We start from the raw sequence: 25,430 nt of genomic DNA, 5'->3' as shown, positions 1-25,430 counted from the left end.
CTCCCGCAGACTGGGAAACTCTGTCTCAAAACAAACAGGGACAGGACTCAGGGGGAACTTTTGTCTGAACGAGTGCGTGTGTGTGTGTGTGTGTGTGTGTGTGTGTGTGTGTGTGTGTGTGTGTGTGTGTGTGTGTGTGTGTGTGTGTGTGTGTACTGCTTTTGCAAACAAAATGCCCTGAAAAATAATGAACGCTTACACCACCGCACATTAGTTTTACTGTACGTATTCCAATTTGACACGGGGAAGTAATCTCAACACTGAAGTAGGCAGAGAGTTGATAATCGAGGGAAGGAGAGAGGGTTCATCGCATTCACCGATCCCGAGGCGGTGAGACTGCGGCGCAGAGACGATGATTGTCAGAGAATCTTCTTTGTGTCGCCTGTGCTGCTCTGTACTCTTCAGCGTTACTGTCACAGCGGCGAGAAAAGGAGCATAGTTGGTGCTAATCTGTGACAATTAATCCCACTTTCATCAGATATGTTGCTGCAAATAATGTTTGCACGTAGTCTTGGAAACTCTGAACACTCACAAGATACAAGTACACACACACACAAAAAAATTCCACTACAGACACACAGAGATAACGTATCTCTCTGTGAACTCACACGGAGGTAACAAGCACCTGGAGTGACTCATTCAAATGTGTATTTGCCTGTAGTTGGTTCTGCGTAAATCTTAAAGTTTGAATATAAAAGACAGGAGACCACCAACATTAAATCACATACAGTATTAAGTACTCATGCATCAAGCACACACCTGCACAGTCTCTTGTAGTTTGTCTAAGCTGCTGCTGTCCCGTTCTCTTGCCTCTGACTGTCTCACCACCAGCACATTTTTCCACATACCTACTTAGTCAATACCAGCACTGACACACACATCCACTCAACACTGTCGAACTGTACACGACACACTCGCTTAAATCCACACAGCGGAAGATTTCTATCAGTGCTAAATAAAATGTTCCTTGTTGATCAGTCCAGTCCCAAGTAAATCCTTCCTCCAAACTCATTCTGAAGATGATGATATTCAAACAAACTCCAAAGGCGAATTCCTATGGGTTGGACTTTAACTAGAGAAAAATCCAAAAGACTAACTACAAGATAGTCTACAAGAAATTAAACTAAGTTATAGGTATTAAATGCTTCTGTGTTATAGCGTAAGTTTAAATCAGGGAAAAATATGTGCTCCACGATTCCTTGTCTGGATGTAGAATTGCCCGTGAGTCAAACTTACAGCGCTGTGATGTTACGACCACAGTATCAGACATTCAAAACATGTGAAACTACAAGATCCTAAGACAGCACAGTAATAAGTGTCCATATCTCCTCTCGTCTCCGAGCACAGGACAACTTTGCGTTAGTGGGTTATCTCACAAAAAGGCACTTGCCATGCGAGTATCAACAGTATCACCATGTCTTAATGTTCCAACCAATTCCTGAGGTACTTGAGACACAATGGTCCCTTTCAAGAAGCGGAGAAAAGCAATTTTACATGAAGTGGGAGTTACATGTACTTATTTGTATGTGAAGTGAGTGGCACATTATGAGGATGTGCATGGGAAAGGAATATCATTAGGTTTGGATAAATACAAGCAGCAGGTATGTGGGGACAGATCATCGCGCTGGGGTTTGTCTTTAAAGTGAGTGGGATTCTTTTTTTTAACAGGCAATGTCGCCATCTACAGGAGGGAAAAGGCCCCTCTGAAATGTAAGTGTCATTCACAAATAAAGGGTTTTACTTTGACTGTGAACCTGCTTACTACTAAAAACCTTATATTCTTCACTTAAATCATTATATCCAGTTAAATACACCTAATTATTATAAACTTAATGTATATTCACTGGGTTTATGTGAAGTAATATGAGGCTTGTGGTTCTTGGATTGCATCTTGCAACTTTTTTATAATGGAGGCTTATAAAAAGAGACGCTCAGCTCTGAAGACTTAGCAAATAAATCTGTGTTGTAATTTATGTACAGTTCACAGCTAATTCCATTTTGTAATGATTGAATCTAATATCTCCTCCAAATCCAATCTAACTCCAAGAATCCTTATGAAGAGATAAATACACACACACACAGAGGGTGAGCTAGTGTAAGAAAATCTAAGGTCTGTTAACTGGTGATTTCCAATGGAGTCCTGGAAAAAGGTACTTATTAAAATTAATCACTTCGTTGTTCACGCTCACTCCATAGTCCAGTTCTCGCTCGCGCTCGTTTTTACTCTCTACTCTCCAAATGTGCCTGGCCATGATTAAAACATGTCTGTTTCTCCATGACATTGCTTTGACATCATTTAATTGGTATAAGAGATAAAAAATAAATGAATTAAATAAATATACTACCAGGTAAGTGGCGTAACGTAGCTCAAGGTGACAGCCTATTATTTCTCCTTTTTCTTTGCCTGAAAGGAGGCAAAGTGAGAAATGTGAGATTGCACCGAGAATGCAGCACCTCAACGAGGAGATGGAGTAAGTAAAAAAAAAAAAATGAAGCAGAAAGATTTTTTTAAAATTTAATTCCAATTTGCTCCAAGTTTATGACTCCAATTTAATCAAAGATATGTTGTAAATTAGTTTTTTTTATGTTTATCTTTATGCTGTTTATATAATAGAAGTATTTTGATTTCTCGTTCATCAGGAATGAAATGTATGTAAACGTGATGGACGTCGTAAATAAGACGAGCGCGTAAAAGTCTCCACGAGACAATGGTGTCTGAGTGTTAACCCTGCATTGTCTAGGAAAGGAGGCTTTTACAGTGAAATGAAAGAAAGGCGGAGGGATATAGAGAAGCGATGGGTTACTCACCACATCTTGCCTGGTGTCCTTCCCCGACGCGATGAGGATGTAGTTCCAGGCCAACGGCAGCAGCAACGCCAGAGGGATCATGTAGAGCTCGAAGTTCCAAACGAGGATCACAAAAAGCTGACGACAGAGAGAAAAAGACAAAACTCTCAGGAAAAGAAAAGCGAGACAAAAAACGTGAGAGCGGCATTGGGTTGAGGATGTATACATTCACGACCCCATCTTGAACCTGCATGGAGGGAAAGTCCTAAGAACGTACGCCGACCATATGTGCGACTGGAAGCAACGCTCAAACACATTCATATGCAGAATCATAACCACCGTGGAACAAAGCGTAAAAATAAGGTTGCGCTTCAACAAAAGTCGCTGGGCAGAGGTTCAATACCCTGACCCTCGAGGCTTTTCTGGGGCCTCCAGCTGTGGATGAGCACGACGACGGGGAAGAGTACGAGACGTCAGAGCCTCTTTCCTCCACGCCAATCATCCCAGAGGCTGAGGTCATGTACCATTTCAGCTGCGGCGCGTCAACGCTGACCCTTCCACACTGACGCCCAAACCCCAGCATCTGACCTCACACACCCCACACCCCGAGTCCCTAACCCTGTCACTCCAAGCTCCAATACCGACTCTCTTACCCCAAAAGACTCATATGCCCCATCCCTAACCTTCTCTGCACCCATCTGCCAAAACCATAACCTCTATACCTCCCCTCTCATCACCAAACAAGCAAAGTACCATCTCAATATTAACCTCTTGCTAAAAACCTGTATTCTTGTGTTGGCAGGGCTCTTAAGCCTCTGACAGCAGATTATTGTGGTGGTGGAGTGAATATAACTGTGGGAAAGTAAAAGTGCTAATGATGGAAGCTTGTTATTTCACGGCACTGTCGCATATATTGTGAGAAAGCAGTTGTGAAATATTGTTGAAAAATTGAGATGGGAAATTCTGAGAGAATTAAAACATCTTTCAGCGATAGTATATTTATGTTTTATCTTTTTTTATAATTTCAATCTTTAAGTACAAAGATTTTTCAAGGCTGATAAAAACCTAAGCAGCAGTTTTAAGAAATGCTGAAAATGCAAACCACGGCTAATGCTCAATCTTTTCTCACAGAACATATTTATCATATTCAAGTGCAAGAAATCCATTATTTCAAATAGGAGCAAAGAAGATTTGAAATTAATTACTCTCTGTGTGGAAATGCATTGCTGTTTAACAATCAGCTTTCATGGGAAACTTTAGAAATTGAAACTGAGACTATTACTGTATGAGGCAGATTTACTGGTGTGTGTGTATCAATTATGATCAATGATCAACGAGAGAAATACAGAGCTCAATAATCAACAATCAAACAGTTTTATTTCTGTGTGTGTGAAATTCAGGATTCAGATTCAAGCCTCTCACTAAGTTTACACTGTAAGTTTAATGTGAATATGAAGTTCAACAGCTCATCAAGACTGTGTATGCAGGTCTGCTGTGACTGTAGTGGAGCCAGTCGGACAATACACCGCACACATTCTCGCACACTGTGCAGTCGGTGCTTCACATTCCTTTCACCCACACACCCACACACACACACCCACACCCACCCACACACACACACACTGAAAGAAATGCATCTGAATATCAATGCGAGCAACTCCTCACAATAACATCGCAATTAAACAATTCAATTTCCTCAACTTTTCCTCTTCTCACACAGAAAAGTTTGAATGGCTCACATCCAAACTTTTTCGAGTAGATCCAGTAACTTCATGTAAAATTAACTAACAGACACTGAGTGTGCGAAGCAAAAAAAAAAAAAAAGACATAAATTAAACATTAGAAATGACCAGAGCATTTGCATAATGCTCACAGTAAAATATCATCTTCAAACAAACCTGAATGGCCTTGGTACAACAAGCAAAATCTCCCAGAAGGATCGAAATCTTTCTCCATCTCTCTCAGGCTCAACTTCACTTTCTCAAACGCACACACACAGACCCTTTTCTCTGACACAGCTGTGTACGACTGCAAGACACGAAGCTCTTCAATAATTCATATTTGTATACTAATAAACAACACAACCGCTTCCCTTCATTCATCATGAAAAGCTGTTAGAACTGTGAAAGCTCAGAAACAGAAACTCATTCACAGACAAACAACAATGTTTTCACACAAACAATTTCCTCCACAAAATGCAACCATCCTAAAATTACACATCTTCCCCAAAAATGATAATAATTTACAAATCTGTAGGATCTGCTGATGAACACCGGAATAATGTGGAGAAACATGACTTCAGTCAGACAAACAAAGGAGCTCACTTGTTTTAAACCTATTCTGGTAGAAGCTATAAATAACTGCACACTTTCAAGCGTCTTCATGCACACACTGCTCCTTTCAAACGCTCTGCTATAAATATAACCTACAGTCGGAGTGTATTGTACTGTAAATGAATTTCTCTAATCTAATGTTATTGTTACCACACAATAGGCACATTAATTTCTCCTCACTGTCCTCATGTTTATATGAAACCTTAAAACGCTGTATATTTTCTTTTAAATCCCACTTTCTTCACCATATGCCTGAGGTTGTTTAACCTGTCGTCTCCCTTCATTCCTCCATTTGGTTATAGTAGCTGAGGGCGAAGTTTTGACTGGCAGCTCGAGGAACCGGACACCTAGGCTCAGCAGTGGCCAGCTCTGCCCCGTCTCCATACCCCCCGGCTGGGTAATAGGGGCCCTGCAGTGCCTGGACCTTTCCTTCTGGACTGGGCAATCACAGCCACCCCCCATCGCTCGCTACACCAGATAGCAGGCTCTTCGCCTGGGGAAGAGGGAGTGGGAAGCAGCCTGCTGTGGATGTCAGTGACCGGAATAAGGCAGAGAGGAAAAAAAAACAGCCGCTGAAAACGTGCTGGATCGAAGGGAAGAAGAGGTGGAAATGAGAAATGAAGCTCCAGATGTAGTCTGAAGGAATAAGTGTGTTGATAGAGACACATTATGTCTTTTCTTTATTAATTCTGCTGAACTCTTACCTGTGTGGTAAAGTGAAAATATAACTCAGTCAGTGTGTTTGTCCCTCTGTATAAAAACATATATCATTTAAATTATGCAAACTCTAAAATGTACTTTTGAGAGCATTAAAAAAGGAAATTAATAATACAAATGCACCTTTTATTTATCTGACAACAAAAATAAGTATTGTATTATAAGTATATATAATATTGCCTTTGATCATCTAGAGTTTTTAAGAATAGAAGTGATCAATATTAATTTTAGTTTATTTGTTCATTGCTGGACATTTGATTTGTCACTAAAACTTCCTGCAGTTGTGAACAAATAAAAAGAAGTCAAGATTAATAAAATAATGATTCACCTTTATACACCAGATCTTTTTTTTCTCAGTCACAATCTATTAAAAAATGATATGTGCTTCAACAAGTCTTTGGTGAAATCCACTGAAATGTCCCAACAACAAAAAGATTCAATTGTCACTAAACAAAGTAAAAATAATATTTTCCACTGTCAAATCCGCTGAAACATTTCAAACACAGCTGAAGGCTTCGTCTGAACTGGGCAAACTTCACATCTGAGCGTAAGTTTAAAATTCAAATGAGACATGTAATTGAAATAGACAACCGCAAACACGAACAAAGCAAAACCATGGCTCGATAATTTGTAATATTTTGGCTAAAATACTCACACACAAATTTAGCAAAATAAATTATTCTGACAAGAAGTTGAATTTCATGTTGTCACAATCTTTGATGCTTTCTCTTAATACTAAGAAATCCCCTGAACTTGAGAGGATATATTAAAAATGTAAAAATAAAATAAAAAGGGAAAATGTTTTATTCAAGCTCTCAGCGCGGCACGTTGAGCTGTATCTCGCATTATTTGTTTCAAAACACAAGCCGTGTCCTTACAGCTCTGAGCCGCAGCACTGTGGGAGGGTAATATTCAGTACTTTGGCTTACATTAACCACACACCAGGCTAACTTTCCCCCTGCTCTGTCTCAGTGGAGTGAAACTGAAGTTTAGATTTCAGAGTTCCCCTTTATCTTTCTTACATCAACTTCCATGCTGGCACTAAGTGTTGCCAGATAGCAACTAGAAGTCCTGTTAAGTTCGAGAGAACTAAAGAGAGGGAGGGAGACTGTGTCCTGTTAGTGACCGGACCTTACCCATCATTCAGTGGTGCTAGACTGCCCCCTGCTGTACTCCTGCAGAACATCTACAGCACAAGTAATTCTCTTCATACGATAAAAAAAGAAGCCTGAATCTTTAAAAATAATGTGGCACCAAAATGTGCCATTTTGTAGTAAAGTGTAAAAATAAAATAAAACATCCACCATTTTATGGACGCAGTGCTACAACAGAACTCTGGTGCACGCGGAGAAGTGCGGATGCTGAAGCTCCTCGACTACTCAACAAAGGGCCTCACGCATTTTCTCTCTATCTCTGGTGATTAAACTCTGACTTTGTATTCTCTGTTAGTCATGCCACCATATTTCAACTATCATTCATTTTGCAAATCAGGAGAGCAGTAAAATGTGAAAGTATATCTTTCAAAGCTGTCCCTTGCTGTGGGCAAAGACGAACTCCAGACTTTAAAACTTTTAAAAGTTAGACAGGTTCTTTGAAGAGGAGTCAAAGGAGCAATTTAAAGAGACCTCGAGTGCTGTGTACCACTGACTGCTATGGCGTCTCAGCGCTGTGCGTGCGTGCGTGTGTGTGTATGCGTGTATCAAACTGCAAGCCAGATATGTGCAAACACACACACAGACACACATATACACACAAAAAACACACACAGACACTCCAATAGTTGCTTCTGTACCTGTCTTTGCTTTTTTCCCTTTTTATTTCAGCAGGGTGAATTTTTATCTAAATGCAAAGCAGGTGATAGGTGCTCCAGTTTCCTCTAGAAGTAGCTCCCTTGTCTGGGCTCTCTTCCTGATAAGAGTCCTACTTTGCCTGACATAAAAGAGCCTGGTATCATTTCCCCTGCCTCCCCAACAACCCCCAGCTCGCTGCCCTCGCCCTTCCCCTAGCTTCACAAAGCTGCCTCTATTTGCTCCCAATTCAGGGCCCAATTGCAGATAAAGTTACAGCAAATTTGTTTGGAGGAAGAGCTGCTGAGGCCTGCGGTCCCTGGGGCAATAACAGCCTTGTCTTGCAGGGGCCGTAGGGAGAGCTGGCAGCGGCGGGAGAACAGAACCCAACACCGCTCAGCCCCACAATGGCCTCAAGTCTCCGGGAGGGAAAGGCAAGAGGGAGGGGAGGAGAGGGATAGATAAAGAGGAGCAGGGATGGATGGACGGATTAAAGAGAGAGAGAGACATTCAGCTCGCAGGTGTGGGGAGAGGAAGCTGACGCTTAACCTCGAGACAGGGAGACGGAGACACTAAGACCCACCCACACACCCACACACACACACACACACACACACACACACACACACACAGAGAGACAGACACCACCCATCACGCAGGACAGGAGGTAACTCCAGTCCCGTCCATTGTGCCAACGCCTCAGGCAAAGCTGCCACGGTGGCTGATTCACTGTCGGGATGGGTGGGTGACAACAGCGTGGGTGTGAGAGAGAGAGAGAGAAAAAAAGAGAGAGAGAGAGAGAGAGAGAGAGAGAGAGAGAGAGAGAGAGAGAGTGCATGTGAGACTATGCGATATCTCTCTTTCTCACACACACACACACACACACACGCGCGTACACACAACATATACACAAATCACAGCTGGCACTAATGGACGATGTGTACATGCGGCTGGCACTGCAGAACATGGGCAGAAGGGGAGTAGGGGACCATGAAGAAAAATGTGAGCATATTTTGTTGAGGGAACGTTGTGAAGTAGCACAGTGTGACAACTGCATTTCGATGCCTTTGCGATATCCACCAGGATTGCTGCGCTGTTAAGAAGTGCACGCCTTTGTAAATTTACGAGTCGAATTGCCCACTACTCCACCTCTGCAGCAACAGGAAAGTTAAGTGTAACATCTGTCTAGAGGGGCGGCCAGACAAGACAGACACGCGAACATGTGAACAGACACACGTGCCCCTAATCGCACACAGCCGCACACCTTTATGAACGCACCACCTTGGCCAGATGGCCCCCCATAAAAACCCACTTAAAGAGATGAGCGAAGTGATTAAGAGGCCTCTCAAAGTGAGGGAGAAATGAGAAAAGGATGAAGAAATGGAAGGATAGGGAGGGGGGTACCTATGTGGAGGAGAGACCCTAAATACTCTGATGCTTTTAGCTAAGTGCATACTCCTACAACAGCACACTCCCAAAAGTGGGAGGAGAGGGGGACAATGACACCTACATTTCAGACTTTGTGTAAACTATAAAACACTGTGGCCTTGGCCTTGATAAATCCTATATTGTCATCTGAGTACTTGGAATTTAGGCGAGGACAATGAGAATATGAATAGTTGGCAGTGTTAATCTGAAATGGATGCGCTACAAACTATGATTTAAAAAAAGGTGAAGAGCTTCACAAGACATGCAACGTGTGTGTTTGTGCTCTGACATGTAGGCTGCACCATCCAAGGCTGCGTCGTCCCTTCTCCATTCACCACGTATAGAGTGGAAATTCTGAAGTGACCTTGTTTTGTGTGAATTCCTACCTTTTTCTTTTTTCTTGGTCAAACATTTTCATTTATTTCTGTGAGGGCTTGTACCTAGTTCAGCCTCACATGAGAGGGAATGCGCACGCACGCACGCACGCACACACACAGAGAGAGGGAAAATGTTAACTGATCAATACTATGTCTCTTCTGACCCATGTCTTGTGATGACACTGTGACCTGCTGTACAAACACACACACACACACACACACACACACACACACACACACACACACACACACACACACACACACACACACACACACACACACACACACACACACACACACACACACACACACACACACACACACACGCAGCCCCTGCAGAGATATAACTGGTGTCAGACAGCCAAATGCTGCTAATGCCTAACGTCTGCCGTGGAGACACTCCCGTGGTAGAGGGCCGGGGCGGGGCCACCTGTCCTGGAGCTGCTTAAGTCAGGACACTAAACCTAGACAGGATTAAATGTCTGCTCTGTCATCTTTAGGGTAGGAACCTCCGTGCAACCACTCACTGCCCTGCAGGAGAATGTCTTTTACTGATAGCTCTGCTGTCCAATTACACTTCACCTTTTAATACCAGACACAGATGACAGGAAGGGAGCGAGGGAGAGGGTGGAGAGTGAGGAGAGGTTGAAGAGCAGGGATGACGGGAGAGGCTGCCATTTCCACTGTCTGTACACAGCCTGTCACACTTCAGTAGATTGTAGTTGCATCTTTCATGTTGTCTTGCATATACGAGAGTCTTATTTAAATTGAGTTAACTTTGCAACCGCAACAAAGCACACACTCATCAAGTATACACAAAGTGTGCTTGTATATTTGATGCAACTCCAGGAGAAGGAGCTAATGGAGACCATCATATCACGATATTTAGTGTGTGAGTAGTCTGCAGTGGGGGGGGTTACAGTGTCTACTCAACTGTGCTTGAGACGCCAACAATCTCTCGTGTTAAAGTGTGCAATTACCAGTGAAGGATCCATACTTTGTTAGCAGAGAGGGTCCTATAGTGTTAGCTCTTACGGTGTTTGTGTCTGTGTGATTCCAGACTAGTTTGCTAGTTCGTAGAAAAAGTATAGACTTCATGGTTAATCTGCTGGGTTTTCGGGTAATATGCTACATGTTTATGGCAATGCATATGCAGGCTCACTTCTACGTACCAAGAAAGCACAGATGCTCCTCTGTGGTGAGTCCCATTCGAAGCAGCTGTTGATGTAGCAGCCAGTATTGATGAGGAACATGATGCAGCGTCTGACTCTGTTAAAGTTGCGTAACAGCAGCTGGAAAGTAAAAAAAGAAAGAAGAGACGAATACGTGAGTGTTTTAGACAATCGAAGTTTAAAAAAATGTACTGTAAGGTTAGGTTAGGTCAAACTTTATAGTCCACAAAGTGGAAAATTGTCTATGGCTCCAAAGAAAAACAACGTCATAGATTACAAATAACAACAATATGATAAAACAGTTAATCTGGAGAGTTCAATCGCAGACAACGTAACAAGAAAAACATTTACTTATTAAGTTGTGATGAATTCACAACTTAATAAGTAAATGTGTTGCATCTCAGAGTTAGAACCTTGGTTGAAATGAAAAACAGCCACCAACTCTTCTCATGGAAGCTTCAGAGCCTGTGGTGCCTCATTCTGCTGTCACTTTGCAAACTGGAGAAGTTACGACTTCAAATTTGTGGTATTGACCTCACTTTGTCTTCAATGTTGCAGCATCAGAGCGCTGACGACAGCACGAGGACATTATTATTATTCGCTACAAATGCATGTGGATCAACATATAGGACAAATGGCTCCTTTAAACGTAACAAGCCGACACACAGTGATTCTTTGAGTCTACTGTCCCAGCGATAAAGTTAAGTACAATAATAACAATTTCCAACACGCCCCCTGGATTCTCCTCCCTCAGGGTTCTGCAGGCATTTGGCCAGAGATGAGAGAGAACTGGCTAACTGCTGTCCTCCCAATGGGTTGGCAGCCATTCGGGGAATAGCATAACAGCTATCACCCAATCAGGTCACCACCAGGAGAAAGTGCTCCCAAAGGACACACCGTCTCTGCAGATCGCTGTTCAAAAAAACATTCTAGGCCATTATTTTACTCTTTGGAAAAGTGTGTGTGTGAATGTGAGCTCTGTGGGTATGCAAGTATATGTTTGCAGCACTACAGAAACCTCTATTGTCTGGATGTGTGCGTGTGTTTCCGGGTGGATTTGCATGTGGTTAGGGGTGGCTTGGCTGCTTTGATGCTAGATGAGAGGAGGATTCCTTCTTCTCTATGTATAATTATGTGGAGCTTTTTGTTGCCAAACTGAGGATGACTGTACGGTGTCCTGCTGGGGACACAGAGACCCTGAGGACTGCGAGACTGTGAATCATCCATTTCAATGTTCCTCAGCGCATGCACTTGATGTACACGCTGTACTCTGCCAGGCTCATTATTGCCATAACTGCCTTGATAAGAATATTTTTTTTCAGGAATTATTTCAAAGAGTGCCTTGAGTTATTCCTTAAAAAACACTTAGAAAAGCGGTGAAGCCATTTATTAAGTCAAATGTCATAATTGCAATTAAATGCTTGCATTTGGCAGGCGGGCAGCTTATGTGCTTTTTTTCTTCTCTATTCTGTGTGTGTGTGTGTGTGTGTGTGTGTCAGCACACTAAACAGCAAGCAACGGCAGGGGAGCTCCTACCACACAAAAGAGCCCTCATGGGGCAATCCCTCCAAAGCAGCCAGTGACATCATCATTGCGAGACACTGACATGGGTCATCTCAGTGAGTCAGAGGTGAAATGGATGGAAAAAAAAAGATTCGGCACTTGGGACAGGAGCAGAGAGAGAGGGGCGACACATTGAGAGAGAGAGAGAGAGAGAGAGAGCAGCGGAGACGGCAGACGCAGTGAGGAAGAGGGGAACATATAGAGGGCTGACAAAAGGGGTGGTATGGGAGCGGCGTGATGTGCTGCGCTGGGCCGGCCACGGCTGTGCTCGGCTGTGCATGGCGCAGCATTGACTGCTCAGCCCAAACGGTCACTCATATGACACATCTGATGTGGGCCAGCCCCTACCATTCAGCCCTTTGTGGTGCCGCCACACTGAGTGGCGTGACAATGAAGTGCAAAGCAGCAGTGGCAAAGAGGGCCAACTATAAGGATAGCCAATCTACTTATGCACCCCACAGCTGACAGCTTGACATTTCTATTCACCACTCAGAGTGGGATACGAGGGGGGGAGTGATGAGAGAAGGGAGAGAGGAGGGAAGAAGACGAAAAAACAGAAACGAAAAGAAACGCTGTTTTTCCTTCAATCATCCTGTTATATCTTGCCCACACAGTTGTTGTACTTTGCAAGATGCCACTCTCCAGGCGTGTTGGGTTTTGCCTCAGACAGCTGAGCAGAACGGCTCATACGGTGGTGGACACAGATAAAAACGAGGCGGAGAGGTAGACGATAAGTGTTGGCTGCTGATGTACCTGTTTGGACACTTTGGGCTCCTCCTCGATGTACTTCTGCTCGATGGGGATCAGCGTCCTGAGACCAGCCTTCACCTGGAGGATGGAGGGAGCGCACACTGTGTCACAAACAGCAAATGGTGAGATTGAAATGACACTGATCCAGATAAGTGAAATTATAGAGAGGCAGTCAAGGCAAGGGACTGTATTTGGATCGATTAGTGGGATTTTCTAACACAGTGAGTGCTGATGTAACATGGCAGCACATGTGTAGAGCGATGCCCCGTGTCAGAGGCTATAGTGAGTGCAGGGGAGAGGGAGCGGTAAGATGGCCGCTGTAGGACACACACAGTGATGGTGACTGGGGGAACAAAGACTGCTGAGAGGGAGTCTTCGATAATTAAAGCCAAAACGAGGACGAGGGACAAGGGACGAGGGATGAGATGGAAGCAAGGGAAGGGGGGGGGCAAACAGAATAAAGACAACAGCGGCGTGAGGGGGGGATGCTGGAGAGAACAAGAGAGGATGGAGAGAGAGAGAGAGAGGATAATGGGGGTGGAGGGCAAGAAAAAAAAATATCAGGGAGGAGAATCAAAAAAGCAAAAAGAGAGACTTACAGCATTAAATATCACGTCTATTTCGAGGAAGATGACCCCTTTTGTTGGCCCTGTCAGCTCCTTGCTTTTCAAGGCGTAGGCTTTGCGTTCTCCATTTTGGATCTGTGGGAGAGGGACATGACAGGCGTCTGTCTGGCAATACCCGGCTGAATCGGCTCCCCGGGCCACCTTTGAACCCCAGCTGCTGCCGCTGACAGGGAACCCAAAACAACTGTGGCAACTCTGACAAGTACCTGTTCATTACCCACTGCAGCTCGGCTCTGTCAAACAGAAATTAACTATCCTGGGGAATCACACAGTACAGCGGAGCATGGATACATTAGATACACAGCTCTTTCACCGGCCATATATTTCTAAAATATAAGAGACACTCGTCATCCTTTTTTTCCTCCAAATCACATCGTTCCATCTCTCGATCAGTGTCATTTTCACATTATCTCTCAGCCCCTGACTTTCTTTCTTCTCACCTATCAATCTCTTGTGTTTTTTCTCAGCCTCTCTTAATTTTTTTTTTTTCCTCCTTCCTGTCATCTCTATCTCTTTGTGAAATAATAACAGTCTCATCTGTGGAGTTGCAAAAATAACCTCTGCTTTTTATATCTTCCATTGTGTGTTTTCATTCTCACTGTTCCTCTACGTTCTATCCGCTATCCCCATGGGGAGAAGGAGAAGAAACGCACACATACACACACAGAAATCTATCTTTGACTCACATTTAGTAGAGGAATAGCCACTTTCCCCAGGAAATCGGCACTTCTGTCTCGGTCCTCGTCGTAAACGGTGACCTCGAGTACCGAGTGGACGTCCTTCACGTTACTGGACCACACACAAAGACAATATCGCTGACATATTTAACAAAATAAGGGCGACAAACTCAAAATGTGTGAAAGCGATCACATCCCTGCACAAGCTTGCTTAAATATTAAAGACACTAAAGAAAACAGTTGAAAATCATAAACGCCATATGAGGCATAAAACTGCCTGGTATTTGAAAACCCCTAATGCATTAACATAAATGATTAAAATTCATTAACATGCTTTATGTGATATTGCGCTACATTACTGCATGAGCCAAGTAGAACTCAAGTGTGAAGCTCAGACGTCTCATCATTTGAAAACAAGGCTAGAGAGAATATATATATATAAAGCAGGATATGAGGACATGCACTCAGAGAAAGACCAAATTAATTTGTAACATGAATTACATGAAAACTTATACTAATATATATAATAATCTAATAATAATACTTGTAATAATTGTTGAATAAGGAAACATTTATGAGCCTTTTTTAAATAAAAAATTGTGAATTTTAGTTTTTTATGTGCAAATAAAACATTTTAAAACACTATAAAGAAGAAATTATAACAACAACAAAATGATATTTTTTGGATCAAAATTCAATAAACATTTTCATGCCAATATATTTTTTTAACAAAACACAGATAAACTGTGATAATGATATGAAGTAAATAAAAAATGTGGGACTCGGTTAAAAAAAAACGAAATAGAAAAATCTATCTTTATTTTCATCACTGCAGTGAATACAAACTCTGTGTGTCCGTGTGCATTAACACACTCCACTCACAAAGTGAAGACCTTGTTCCACTCTGGGTTGAGGTTTTTGTAGACGGTGTGCGTCTGCAGCCGATCGTTACTCAGCTCCACCACACAGAACGGGTCACTCTTACCTACGGAGCACAAACACAGGAATGACCTTCTCAGTAAAGAGAGAGAAATAAACACTGTGGACACTATTGTCCCGTCAGCTTGAGGTTTTCAAGGGAAGCAAGAATTCGCAGAAATTCCAGCAGCTTTTGTCCATCTCCAATCATTTATATTAAAACAGATCATATATATAGCATCCGCCCCTTGTAGCACATCACAGCTCTGATACATTGGACTTATCACAACTGCAATAATATGATTCTTTCATTTTTAGCCCCGATGTCATATATATATTATACAACGGTATATCAGTGGAACAGCTGCAAGCCGTTTCTATCAACACCCTGGGAACATGGACGACTAGAAGATAAGCTCCAGGACAACTGTGCCCTCGGCACTCAGGAGGAGGGGGCGGGAGAGAGAGCAGACACAGAAGATTTGGAGAATGGATGGTGCTGAGAACACAGAGGGCGACGTGGCTCTGAAGGCCACAGAAGTTCAGAGTGGGAGATAAAGAGAGCGGAGCAGGGTGGTGAGAAACATAGCTGGTCCACGATTAGCGGTTCCAGAGCGAGCAGTGACACGGCAGCGGCAACCCCCATGAAGGAAGGAGTGATGTGAGATTTAAATGGTGAAAGAAGGACAGAGAACACATTTCCTCATTGCATTTCTGCAGAGAAAGATTTTAAATTCGGCTTCGTGGCAGCAATTTCATTAATTAATTTCATTAATATAACGAGTGATATTTTACAGTAATAATAAAAAAAAACATACATCCACACGTGGATTTATCCTCCAGAGTAAATCATTTTAAAAACTCAAGGATCACACATAAAACCATTGGAGTGGCCTGTCGCTGCAAAGATAAAACTTTACTGCACCGTGTGAGAACTTTTAAGACTCTTCAATATCATAAAGCAATAATGATATATGGCTCATTATGAATCTTATTCATCAATGCTAATTCATTCCAACAAAACCTTCAATTCACAATTTACTCCGCTTACGCAACGGGGTAGAGAGAAGGTGAGAGAGACGGAGATGAAGAAAAAAGAAGCACGATCACAAACTTATGCCGTCCCTCCTGAGAATAGCGCACTGTACTATGTCCTATATACCCTCTATTTGTTTACCAACATCTCACATTCCAGTTTCTTTGTACACAGAAAGGACTGAGACCAGCTCCCCACGCCTGCCAGCCCACCTCCCTTCAACCGCCTGGAAATGAACTAAAAAAACAACACAACTCTTAATTCAGCCTTTGATCATTACGGGGGTTTTTTCTGTGTTTCTTTTAACTAAAACTGTTGGGAGCTGTTGAGCTGTTTGTTCGAGCTTATCACTTGAAAAGGCTGGGTCAGGAAGTTAAAAAATAAATATGTCCTACGCAAATTTCCTGGGAAAATCTTGAGGATATTAAAAAATGTTGGTAAAGCAGCGATGTTGCATAATAAGACTCGGTAAAAGTTGGGATTGAGTTCAAAACCCCCTACACTGTCACATGCATGTGCGTGTGTGCGTGCGTGTGTGCGTGCATGTGTGCGTCTGCGTGTGTGTGTCTTGGGAAATGTGTGTGAGGGAGTGTGTCATTGATTGGTGTGATTTTCTTCAAATGTTGTGACAAGGGCAGGACATTTAGTGGGCGTGCAAAGTAAATGTCACTGTGATCAATGCTGAGCCGTAGGTGTTGCCTTTCATATCCGTTTGTGGCGCTCTATTGATGTGGAGCGTTTGAAGTGGATATTGACAGCTACGACTCCTACGACAGAAACACAGATACATTAAAATACACCAAACACAACCGAGTCAAGCGCCTCCTGCTCTGTGCGTCTCCGTATGCACACTCCGTCCGCCATGAGAGCTGTCTGACTTCCACGTACACGGTTTATTGAAATGCAAACTCACTATGAATACACATAAAAATGTTTTTTTTAATTACTACAAATCATTTTTGGGGAATAGTTTCATTCAGTGTTTTTACAGTGGTGAAAATTTAAAATCCTCTATCATCATCCCAGCGCCTTCACAGCATCAACAAATCTGGTCTCATTAAATTTATATGCAATCACGCAAATTAAGAAATGGAAATTATCCGCGCCGAAGCCCGTCCCTCCCCAGGTTTCCCTCTAATATTTTGCTTTTAATGACACGGCACGCTGTGTTGCCGCAGAGACCCAGTTGTCACTGGTGATGAACTTTCACCTTATTGGCCACCATCACCAGAGGCAGCTGTCTTAACCAATTACACGCTCAGGTTTGAGCGCCACTCAGCGATCATCCAGGTAATGTCCGAGCACAGTCCCCCCCCCCCATCCTCTGGGTCCCGTCTCTGTGGCGCTGGCTGGGGGTCTGCGGGGGACGAGCGGGCTCACACTCATTTCAGGGCGCCCTGAGATAAGTGTGGAGGATGAATACAGTGGCGGAGATGAAGGAGCGCGCTGTAATTGCCTTGCAGGAAGCTTAGCGCTGGTGAGGGGTGAGGTTAGAGAAGGAATGCACGCTCTCTCCTGTTCCCCGAGTAATCAAAATTAATTATTATTCAGACTTTAAAATGTAAATCAATTGCATTTTTGTTGGTATTCTTGTTTCAGTTCTGTGTCACAATATAAACTTAAGTATTTCCCCTTGTGTCAAATAAAAGCCGTTACTTTACAGGCAGCTTACTGAAGGAGAGTCTCCACTGGCTGCAGTGCTGCTGAACGTGAGTGTGTGTTTCGATGCGTGTGTTCCTTCTGAAATGTTCCAACACTGTAGCATCCACTCAGAGGGACAAGAGCTGGCAGACAAAAGGGATTGTTGGTTTTAGAGACTATTTTCAGTTATCCTACTCGGCCTGGAGAGGAGCTACTCCACAAAAACACTTCAATTAGAGAGAGAGATGGCCAGAGAGGGGAGAGAGAGAGAGCGAGAGAGAGAGGAGAGAAGACAAGAGAGGAGACAGGCAGCATGAATGGGAGAGAGAGAGAGAGGGTGAACTCTCTCTCTCGCTCGCTGACCTCCTCTCTCTCTCTCGCGCTCTCAGTGCGTCTGTTTGTCTGTCCGCCTGTTCTCTCTCTCACCTTGCTCCTGACCCTCTCTTGGTCTGGGATGTTAAAATAGGGTGTTCATGCGGCGAGGGCTCTTACGAGGCTCTCACACAGAGCTATTGTTTCTGCCAGTGACACACACACACACGCACACATGCACATTTTCACTCTAAAAACAGGAATTAGCCATCTATAAACTGTTTCTTTGGCTTTTTGTCTTTTATGGGTATGGGATCCTGTACTGTATCTACTTGTGAAGGAAAATAGAAAAATATTTCCTTTGTGTCTGTAAGAACGTAGAAATTCAAATGAGGTAAAACATTTGGTTGTTTGAATTTTCGATCTCTTTGGATGTAGCAAAAAAAGTGAAAACCTACATTTGAAACCAAAGGAAGGTTTAACATCACAACACCTTGTTTTTACACTTGTGTATCTATTAGCAAGTGAAACCCAAGTTGTCGACAAAACTTGCATATGTCATACAATGCATTTCTCATATCATTTTAAATTTCCACACGTTCAGTAAAAACCTCTCCTTTGTCAGGTTAAACATGTTCCCATGTGGTGATGTCAATAATGAATCGAATCTAATTTTATTTGTGTTGCCAATATTCACAAATCACAGTTTGCCTCATAGCATAACAAACTGTACAGTGTGACATCCTCTGTCCTTGACCCTCGAGTAGAATGAGTAAAAACTACCCCCCCCAAAAAAATTTAAAAAAATGTAAGATTCATGAGAATAAGACAGTGTCTAACATAAATGAAGAGGTGTATCAATGTTAAAGCTTTTATTCTAAAAGGGAACAGCAATACTAAAACACAACAAAGAAGTTGGTTGTGCATTTTCAAATCTGAATTGACTTTTTCCTCAAATGGTTCGTGTGAAGTGAACCTGGAACAAGAATTTCATTTTCACCACAGGCTGTGAGGAAACTGCTCTGAAATCGAACATGTGACCGCGTCGAGCTTACAGACACCCGGTGAAAATCAAATAAACAGCCAATAGACATTTTACTGTATTTCCACAGTTTGTTTTTTTAACAGGGATCCATGAAGCTCAGACTGAATGATGAGCTTTACAACGAGGTCATGGAGCAAATTTCTGCTCCGAGTGAAATACAAGAGCCATTAGCCCTGCACTCCGGTCGCTCCACGCAATAACCCAAATCAACCAGCTCCACTCCGTATTGGCTAATGGGACTGTGTCTGCTTCAAATGGAGAGAAACTTCAGACTTTCTCTCTCTCTCTCTCACACACACACTCCTTCTTTCTACTAGATAATACAGAGTGAAAAACTAGCCCTGTCCACTGTAGACCTAATTAAAAGTAAGAATTAATGGAGAATGGAGGATTCAGAGAGAGCGAGCAGAGAAGGAGGAGGAGGAGGGAGGAGGGAGGGGGGAGGGAGAGAGATTTGTTGGTTCAAATGTGTACTTTTTCTCTATTATTCAAATGAGCAGCCAGCATCTTCTTCTAAAAATGTAGAGACAAATTTAGTGACCTGCACAAAGTCGACTTTAACTCTCTCCAAGGATTCTCACACAGGATCATCCCTTAACCAAAATTACACCCTGACTTTATCTTTGGCTACAGATCTATGGAAGATTGCTGGTGGAGGAAAACAAACCCACGGAAATTGTTCAGTGTCTAGATCCAAAACTTGAGCGAAGCAAAAGTGTGAGTACAAAGATGAAAAATCAAGGGCCCAACTTCTGACAAACGTGAACAAGAACTACAGAGGTTATTATCCTGTCGTTTGAACCTAAGGTTGCCATCTTACCTGTGACATCTGCCGCCATCAGTCCCTCCGCCCTGATGACCTTTACCTGCACCACGCCGACATCTTTCAGGTTGTGCAGCGACCTCCACAGGCTCTGAAACATCACAGGGACAGGGGTGAAAGGTCAAACAGGATGGCAAATTAGCATGGAAGAGAAAGACAGGTCAATAGCCTGACATTTCATTAAGAGAGGAAAGGGTAGAATATGTCCTTTAGCAGTCCTGACGTGAAGATGTGGAGCTGGCATTTATGGTCCAAGACAAATGGCCGGATTTAATTTCACTGAATAGCTGCTCCCGCCTGTGTAAGATGTTTCCTGACTTTGTACTTTTTAGATAAAATGGAACTTTACCAGTTCGGGTAAAAAAGACGAGCCGTGTAGGAATACACTGTAAAAGGTTATTGCAAATAAAAATTGTACGTAGATAAATGTAGAACAAAGATGGGTCATTGTAGACAACAGGCAAGTTTAGTGCTGTAATATGTTAAGGATGAACAAGATTACACAAACTATAGCAATGTATTTATTACTAACATACAATGAGCAAAGGGAGGGGATGCATAAAATTATACACTATACACTGTTACAATTAGAGCAGGTGTTTCTTTAGTTTTTTTCCATTAACTAGTTTACTAAAAATAAATAAGTCACTCGTTTACTTGGTTACAGAGGAAACTGTTTTTGTGAAGATTAAAGTTTTGTTTATTGACCATTATGGGAGCAAACGAAGGAATAAAATTAAAGGTGTGTAGCTTAAGGCTGAGCAAAAGGGAAATACCTATTAATAATTATCGTAATATAATTTTAATCAAATATTAATATCACAAAGGTCCAACATATAATCGATATACATACATTGTGTAAGCACAGTGAGGAGATGTAACACACAATTGAACCTTTTTTGCTGGTTATCAAGAGTTTGTCATTCTCTGTCCATAAAGAAGAGTTTCTTTAAACTTGAAAGAAATAATATTTACTGTGAAATGCATTGATACTGACTGATATGGAAACTTTTATTGTAAAATGATTTTTCATATTGCCCAGCCCTAGTGTAATTATTGAATTAATTGTCTTTTTCAAAGCTGATTCACTTCCTGGTCAGTCAAATATTTCATCCCAGTCATTCCACAAAGTGCTTTCTCATTAAGTTGTGTGTAGGATTGAGACGTTAAGAGACATTTAAACAGTGGGTGAACAGCGGTGTCAGCTCACGTAATATGTATATAATATGGAATAAGAACATTCTTACTTCAAAAAGTCAAGGAAAATGTGCAAAAAAAATGACGGCACATGAGCACAATTTGCATGTGATGTGATTTCACTGATATTGCGTCTGTCTTTGCATTATAAAGACGGAGAGTGAGAGTATTAGGCTGATATGTGATAATAGAGGTATTGTAGTGAGAAGACACATCCAGTGAAGCGTGGCTGGCAGTGATATCATAGTTACGAGGCAAAGACACACACACTGGTGACCTCCACACACACACAAATGGTTGATAAACACATCAACTGTAACAAGAACAGTCGGACACACAAGCTTACTCACAAACAAAGCACATGTCCCCACTTGATATTCTTCTCCTCTTGCAGGCTTACACACCATAACAGGACATTTACATACACAGCCAGGAGTTGCCATGAGGCCTTGTGATTGTCTAAAAACCAGAAGAGGGAAAACTGTGTACACAAGGTTTTAATAACCAGGAGACAGAGGAATGACTATGTAAAAAGAGTTGTTTGTAAATCTGACGAATAAAGGAGGACCTGTGGAGATCTGGGCCACGAGGCATGGGCGCGCGCACACACACAAAAACACACAAACACAAACACACACACACACACACGCTTTTGTTCACACCCAAATACTCAGGTATAAACACATGCATAGGAAAACCTACACTGAGGCCAAATTGAGTAGCATGTCGGCGTGTCTTAAAAGCAGAGTGGAAATGCACTTCACTTCAATTTATTTCTCTCTCCCTGGCAATAACCCCTTCCATCCCCACAGGAGTAATTATAATTTAAATTTCAGAGTCAGGGCCAGGCTACAGACTTAATTCATTATTACCAACTCTGTCAGACTCTGCCTGTTTCCTGCGATATCATTGTCCAAAAGCTCTCTAAAGGAGATGAGAGGGGAGAGTGTGTGAAAGAAAGAGGGGGGAGAAAAAAAGAGTGTGTGAAAAAGAGAGAGACATACAGGGAGAGAGAGGGAGAGAGAGAGGGGACAAGTCTCAATCTTAAGGCACGATTTCTCTGAAGATACAGCTGCTTGTTGTGATTATTGGGGGGCAGCCAAGAAGAGAGGGAGGAAAAGAGTCAGAGAGAGGGCATGGAGGAGGCAACAGAGAAAAAGACTAGAGCAACTGTTGGCTGGCCACTGGGTGTGTTATACCAAAATTTGCAGGTAAACACAGGTTTTTTAATGTGGGTAAAAAAGGGGGGACTGACTCCTTTCCCATTGCCGAAAGAGGGGTTTGCCTCGAACGTCACGTTCAACTTTGCAAACGCTTGACAACTGAGGCGCTGTCTCACTTCACCGTCTCTCCAAGTGATCACATTCACCTGGGTGTTTCCATCACCGCCAATCGGAGCCTGAGCCGATCAAATCCCGTGTCCGCTGTGGTTAGCTGGTGTTAGTGGGGGTTTTTGACCAGTGGAAAAGAGGCTTTAGTGTTCAACAGTAGAAATAGTGATAACGCAGCTGGAAGCCTTTACAATCCTTTTTTAGCTACTCCCCAAAATGTGTGTATGTATGCGTGTGTGATATTTATGGATTTACATTGTAACTGAACCAATTTAGATTGTGTCTTATTGGTTAAATATGTAATGTTTTAATTCCTACAGACAGTTTAGTTAACGATTTGAAATAATATTTTAAAACAATATGGTTTTGGAAAACTTGGCTGCTTGACATTTAACATTTTAGAAAATGAGAAAGGTTTTGTGTTTGTATGTTATGTTTGTATCCCATAGTATTATTAAATGTAAGACAATACCGAACAACAGATATATATGACAGGCTCAGACACTCGAGGAAGAAAATGAGAAACAATTATTTCTTTAATAAATAGATGTAGAGATTATTTTTCATCCCCCAACCAATTCTCCGCTCTTCATCCCTTCCTCCTTCCACCATCTAGTCTCCCTGAGGGGACATTGGAGGCTCAACCTCCATCCATGATTGGTGGAGAAGACAAACCCTTCCTCCATGAGGATTCAAATCCCCATTAGAAAGATAGACAGCAATAGATGGACTGGACAGACAGACAAGTAGAGAGACAGAGAGATGAAGGGAGGCCAAGACCAACCCCCACTCCTCCATTTACGTCTCCGCACACCCCCCATCAGCATGCAGGTGGAATGATGGGCATACGGAGATGAAAAGGAGGGATGAAGCGAGGAGAAAAAAGGATGGACAGAGTTAGCTTTCATAAGACAAACCCCCATCCTGTCAGTGATTGACATGTTGTCACTGTGACGTCTTCTTCCCATCTCTGTCATACTGCACACACGCAAATGAATCAACGTCGGTAAAGCCTCATGACTCACTGTCATCGTTGCATTGTGTCACCTTTCATCAGCACTGCAAATAATATGACACATACACACACACACACACACACAAGGAGAGCATCTGCCCGGTAACCGTTCGCTTTAGGGGGACATTTGATCAAATGACCGTGAACGCTCAACCACAAACAAAAATGCTTCCAACTACCACTCCTGTTCATCAGCTCACCATCACTGTCTGTCAAGAATCTATCTCAAAGTTTGCCCTCTGCCCGTCTCACACTTCACTGCAGCCCCTGATCGCACCTCCTGCCCAGGTTGTGTCCTCTGACATCACCTTAGAGCATAGCAGCGGAGTGGGTGGGAGAGGTACTGCAGGTGTGTGAGTGTGTGTGTGCAATACAGTACACAAGGGTGGGTGGTGAAGTGCCACCACTTCGGTGGAGGTCACCACGTCCTCCTCCTCTCATCCACTCATATTGCGGCCACCTCAGGCCCATTAAGAGCCATTAGTGTGTGTGCTCCTTTGCCATCATAATGCATAAATCTCTTCTTTTCCTTCTCTCTCTGCCCCTCTCTACTTCTAGGAAACAGTAATTAGGGATGAAAGAAAGGTTACAGTGAGCAATAGTACATCTAAGGCAGTTGTCACTGAGTGGGTATATTGCACCGTGTTGCATACGGCTCAGCCATCAGCTGCATTCAAAGTAGTTTGCGGCAGAATTTTATGTACTCGTTCACACGCATGATGTACGTTGTAAATGCAAGTGTACAGAGGCACATATAACAGACCTGATAGACACACACACATGCATATATGTAACAGGCATCATAATGCAGAGCGGCTGGAGTTCATTATCCGTCTTCAATGGCCTCAGATTTAGGTTTTAAAATCTATGAAGTCTTCTTAAAAAATGGAGATTATTGAACTGAGTGTGCATGGAGCACACAGCAGTGTTTTATGATCATCTGCTACACACTGCCTTAAAGTACTGGTGTGTGTTTGTGCGTGCTATTTCATGATGAGCAAGGTGGGCCATGCCGCTGGCGACTGGGACGAGCAGAGGACTTCAATTGTCTTCTCTACTTTCGTCTGTGAAGGTATCTGCTCTTTAAAGCTGTGATGATGACAGAATGGTTCTTGTATTACTCTGCCATCCCCCATCTCTATAGTAGATAGCTGACACAGGTATAGGTACTGTTTTTGCATCTGTGTGCGTGTGTGTGTGTGTGTGTGTGTGTGTGTGTGTGTGTGTGTGTGTGTGTGTGTGTGTGTGTGTGTGTGTGTGTGTGTGTGTCTGTTTGTGATTAGTAGTAGTGGATGATTTGTGCAGGCTTGTGCTGAACAGCTGATCTCAAGCTGATAATACTAGTCATTAAAATTGTGCCCAAGCACAAATGCCCACAAACACACACACACAGGGCAGATTAGTGGGCTTTGAGCAGCACTGTTATGAATGAGTGGTGGTACTTGGTCTTATCAGTACTTTTTGATAAGGTACATCTTTATTGAATTCTGCAACTGAAAGACAGCCAGTCTGGGGAGAAGCAATATGTTAATGGAGAGAGACCATTCAAGTCTTCAAACCGACCTCACAGTGCCCCTTCATCTGCGCCCCCACCACCACCACCACCAGCCTCTATCTCTTCGTCCCTTCATCTGAAGGGAGGGCCACGGCGGCGACAGAGAAAGAGCCGAGGGCTGACGGGAGAGCGGGACAGAGACGCCGGGGTGCGAGAGAAAGAAGGAAAAGAGGTAGGCGAGGGAAGGGAAATGTCTTGGCCTCAGCCGAGCAGAAAAACGGGGTCTGCGCGAGTTGTGTGAGAGGTGAAATAGCTTTTTCTTTTCATTTTACACACCTTCCCTTCCCAGTGCAACCATCACCCTTTACCTCTCGCCCCCTATTACACACACACACACACA

At 42.9% G+C, this 25,430-nt stretch overlaps 1 protein-coding gene across 2 annotated transcripts in view; it reads right to left on the bottom strand.

Moving 5' to 3' along the window:
• Positions 1 to 25,430, bottom strand: part of mctp1a (multiple C2 domains, transmembrane 1a) — a 142,303-nt gene that overhangs the window by 37,961 nt on the left and 78,912 nt on the right. For both annotated transcript variants that reach the window (XM_035165923.2, XM_035165924.2), the window contains 7 exons: positions 19,990 to 20,083; positions 15,100 to 15,202; positions 14,227 to 14,329; positions 13,514 to 13,615; positions 12,918 to 12,992; positions 10,602 to 10,721; positions 2,809 to 2,925 (listed from right to left, as the gene is read on the bottom strand). In XM_035165923.2, the coding sequence (XP_035021814.1) occupies positions 2,809 to 2,925; positions 10,602 to 10,721; positions 12,918 to 12,992; positions 13,514 to 13,615; positions 14,227 to 14,329; positions 15,100 to 15,202; positions 19,990 to 20,083 (714 nt within the window). The remainder of the gene's footprint in view (positions 1 to 2,808; positions 2,926 to 10,601; positions 10,722 to 12,917; positions 12,993 to 13,513; positions 13,616 to 14,226; positions 14,330 to 15,099; positions 15,203 to 19,989; positions 20,084 to 25,430) is intronic.

The sequence above is a fragment of the Hippoglossus stenolepis genome, chromosome 9 (assembly GCF_022539355.2).
Source record: "Hippoglossus stenolepis isolate QCI-W04-F060 chromosome 9, HSTE1.2, whole genome shotgun sequence".
Classification (NCBI taxonomy): Eukaryota; Metazoa; Chordata; class Actinopteri; order Pleuronectiformes; family Pleuronectidae; genus Hippoglossus; species Hippoglossus stenolepis.
Note: the sequence above shows the minus strand (reverse complement) of the source record. Positions and strands in the feature narration are given on the sequence as shown.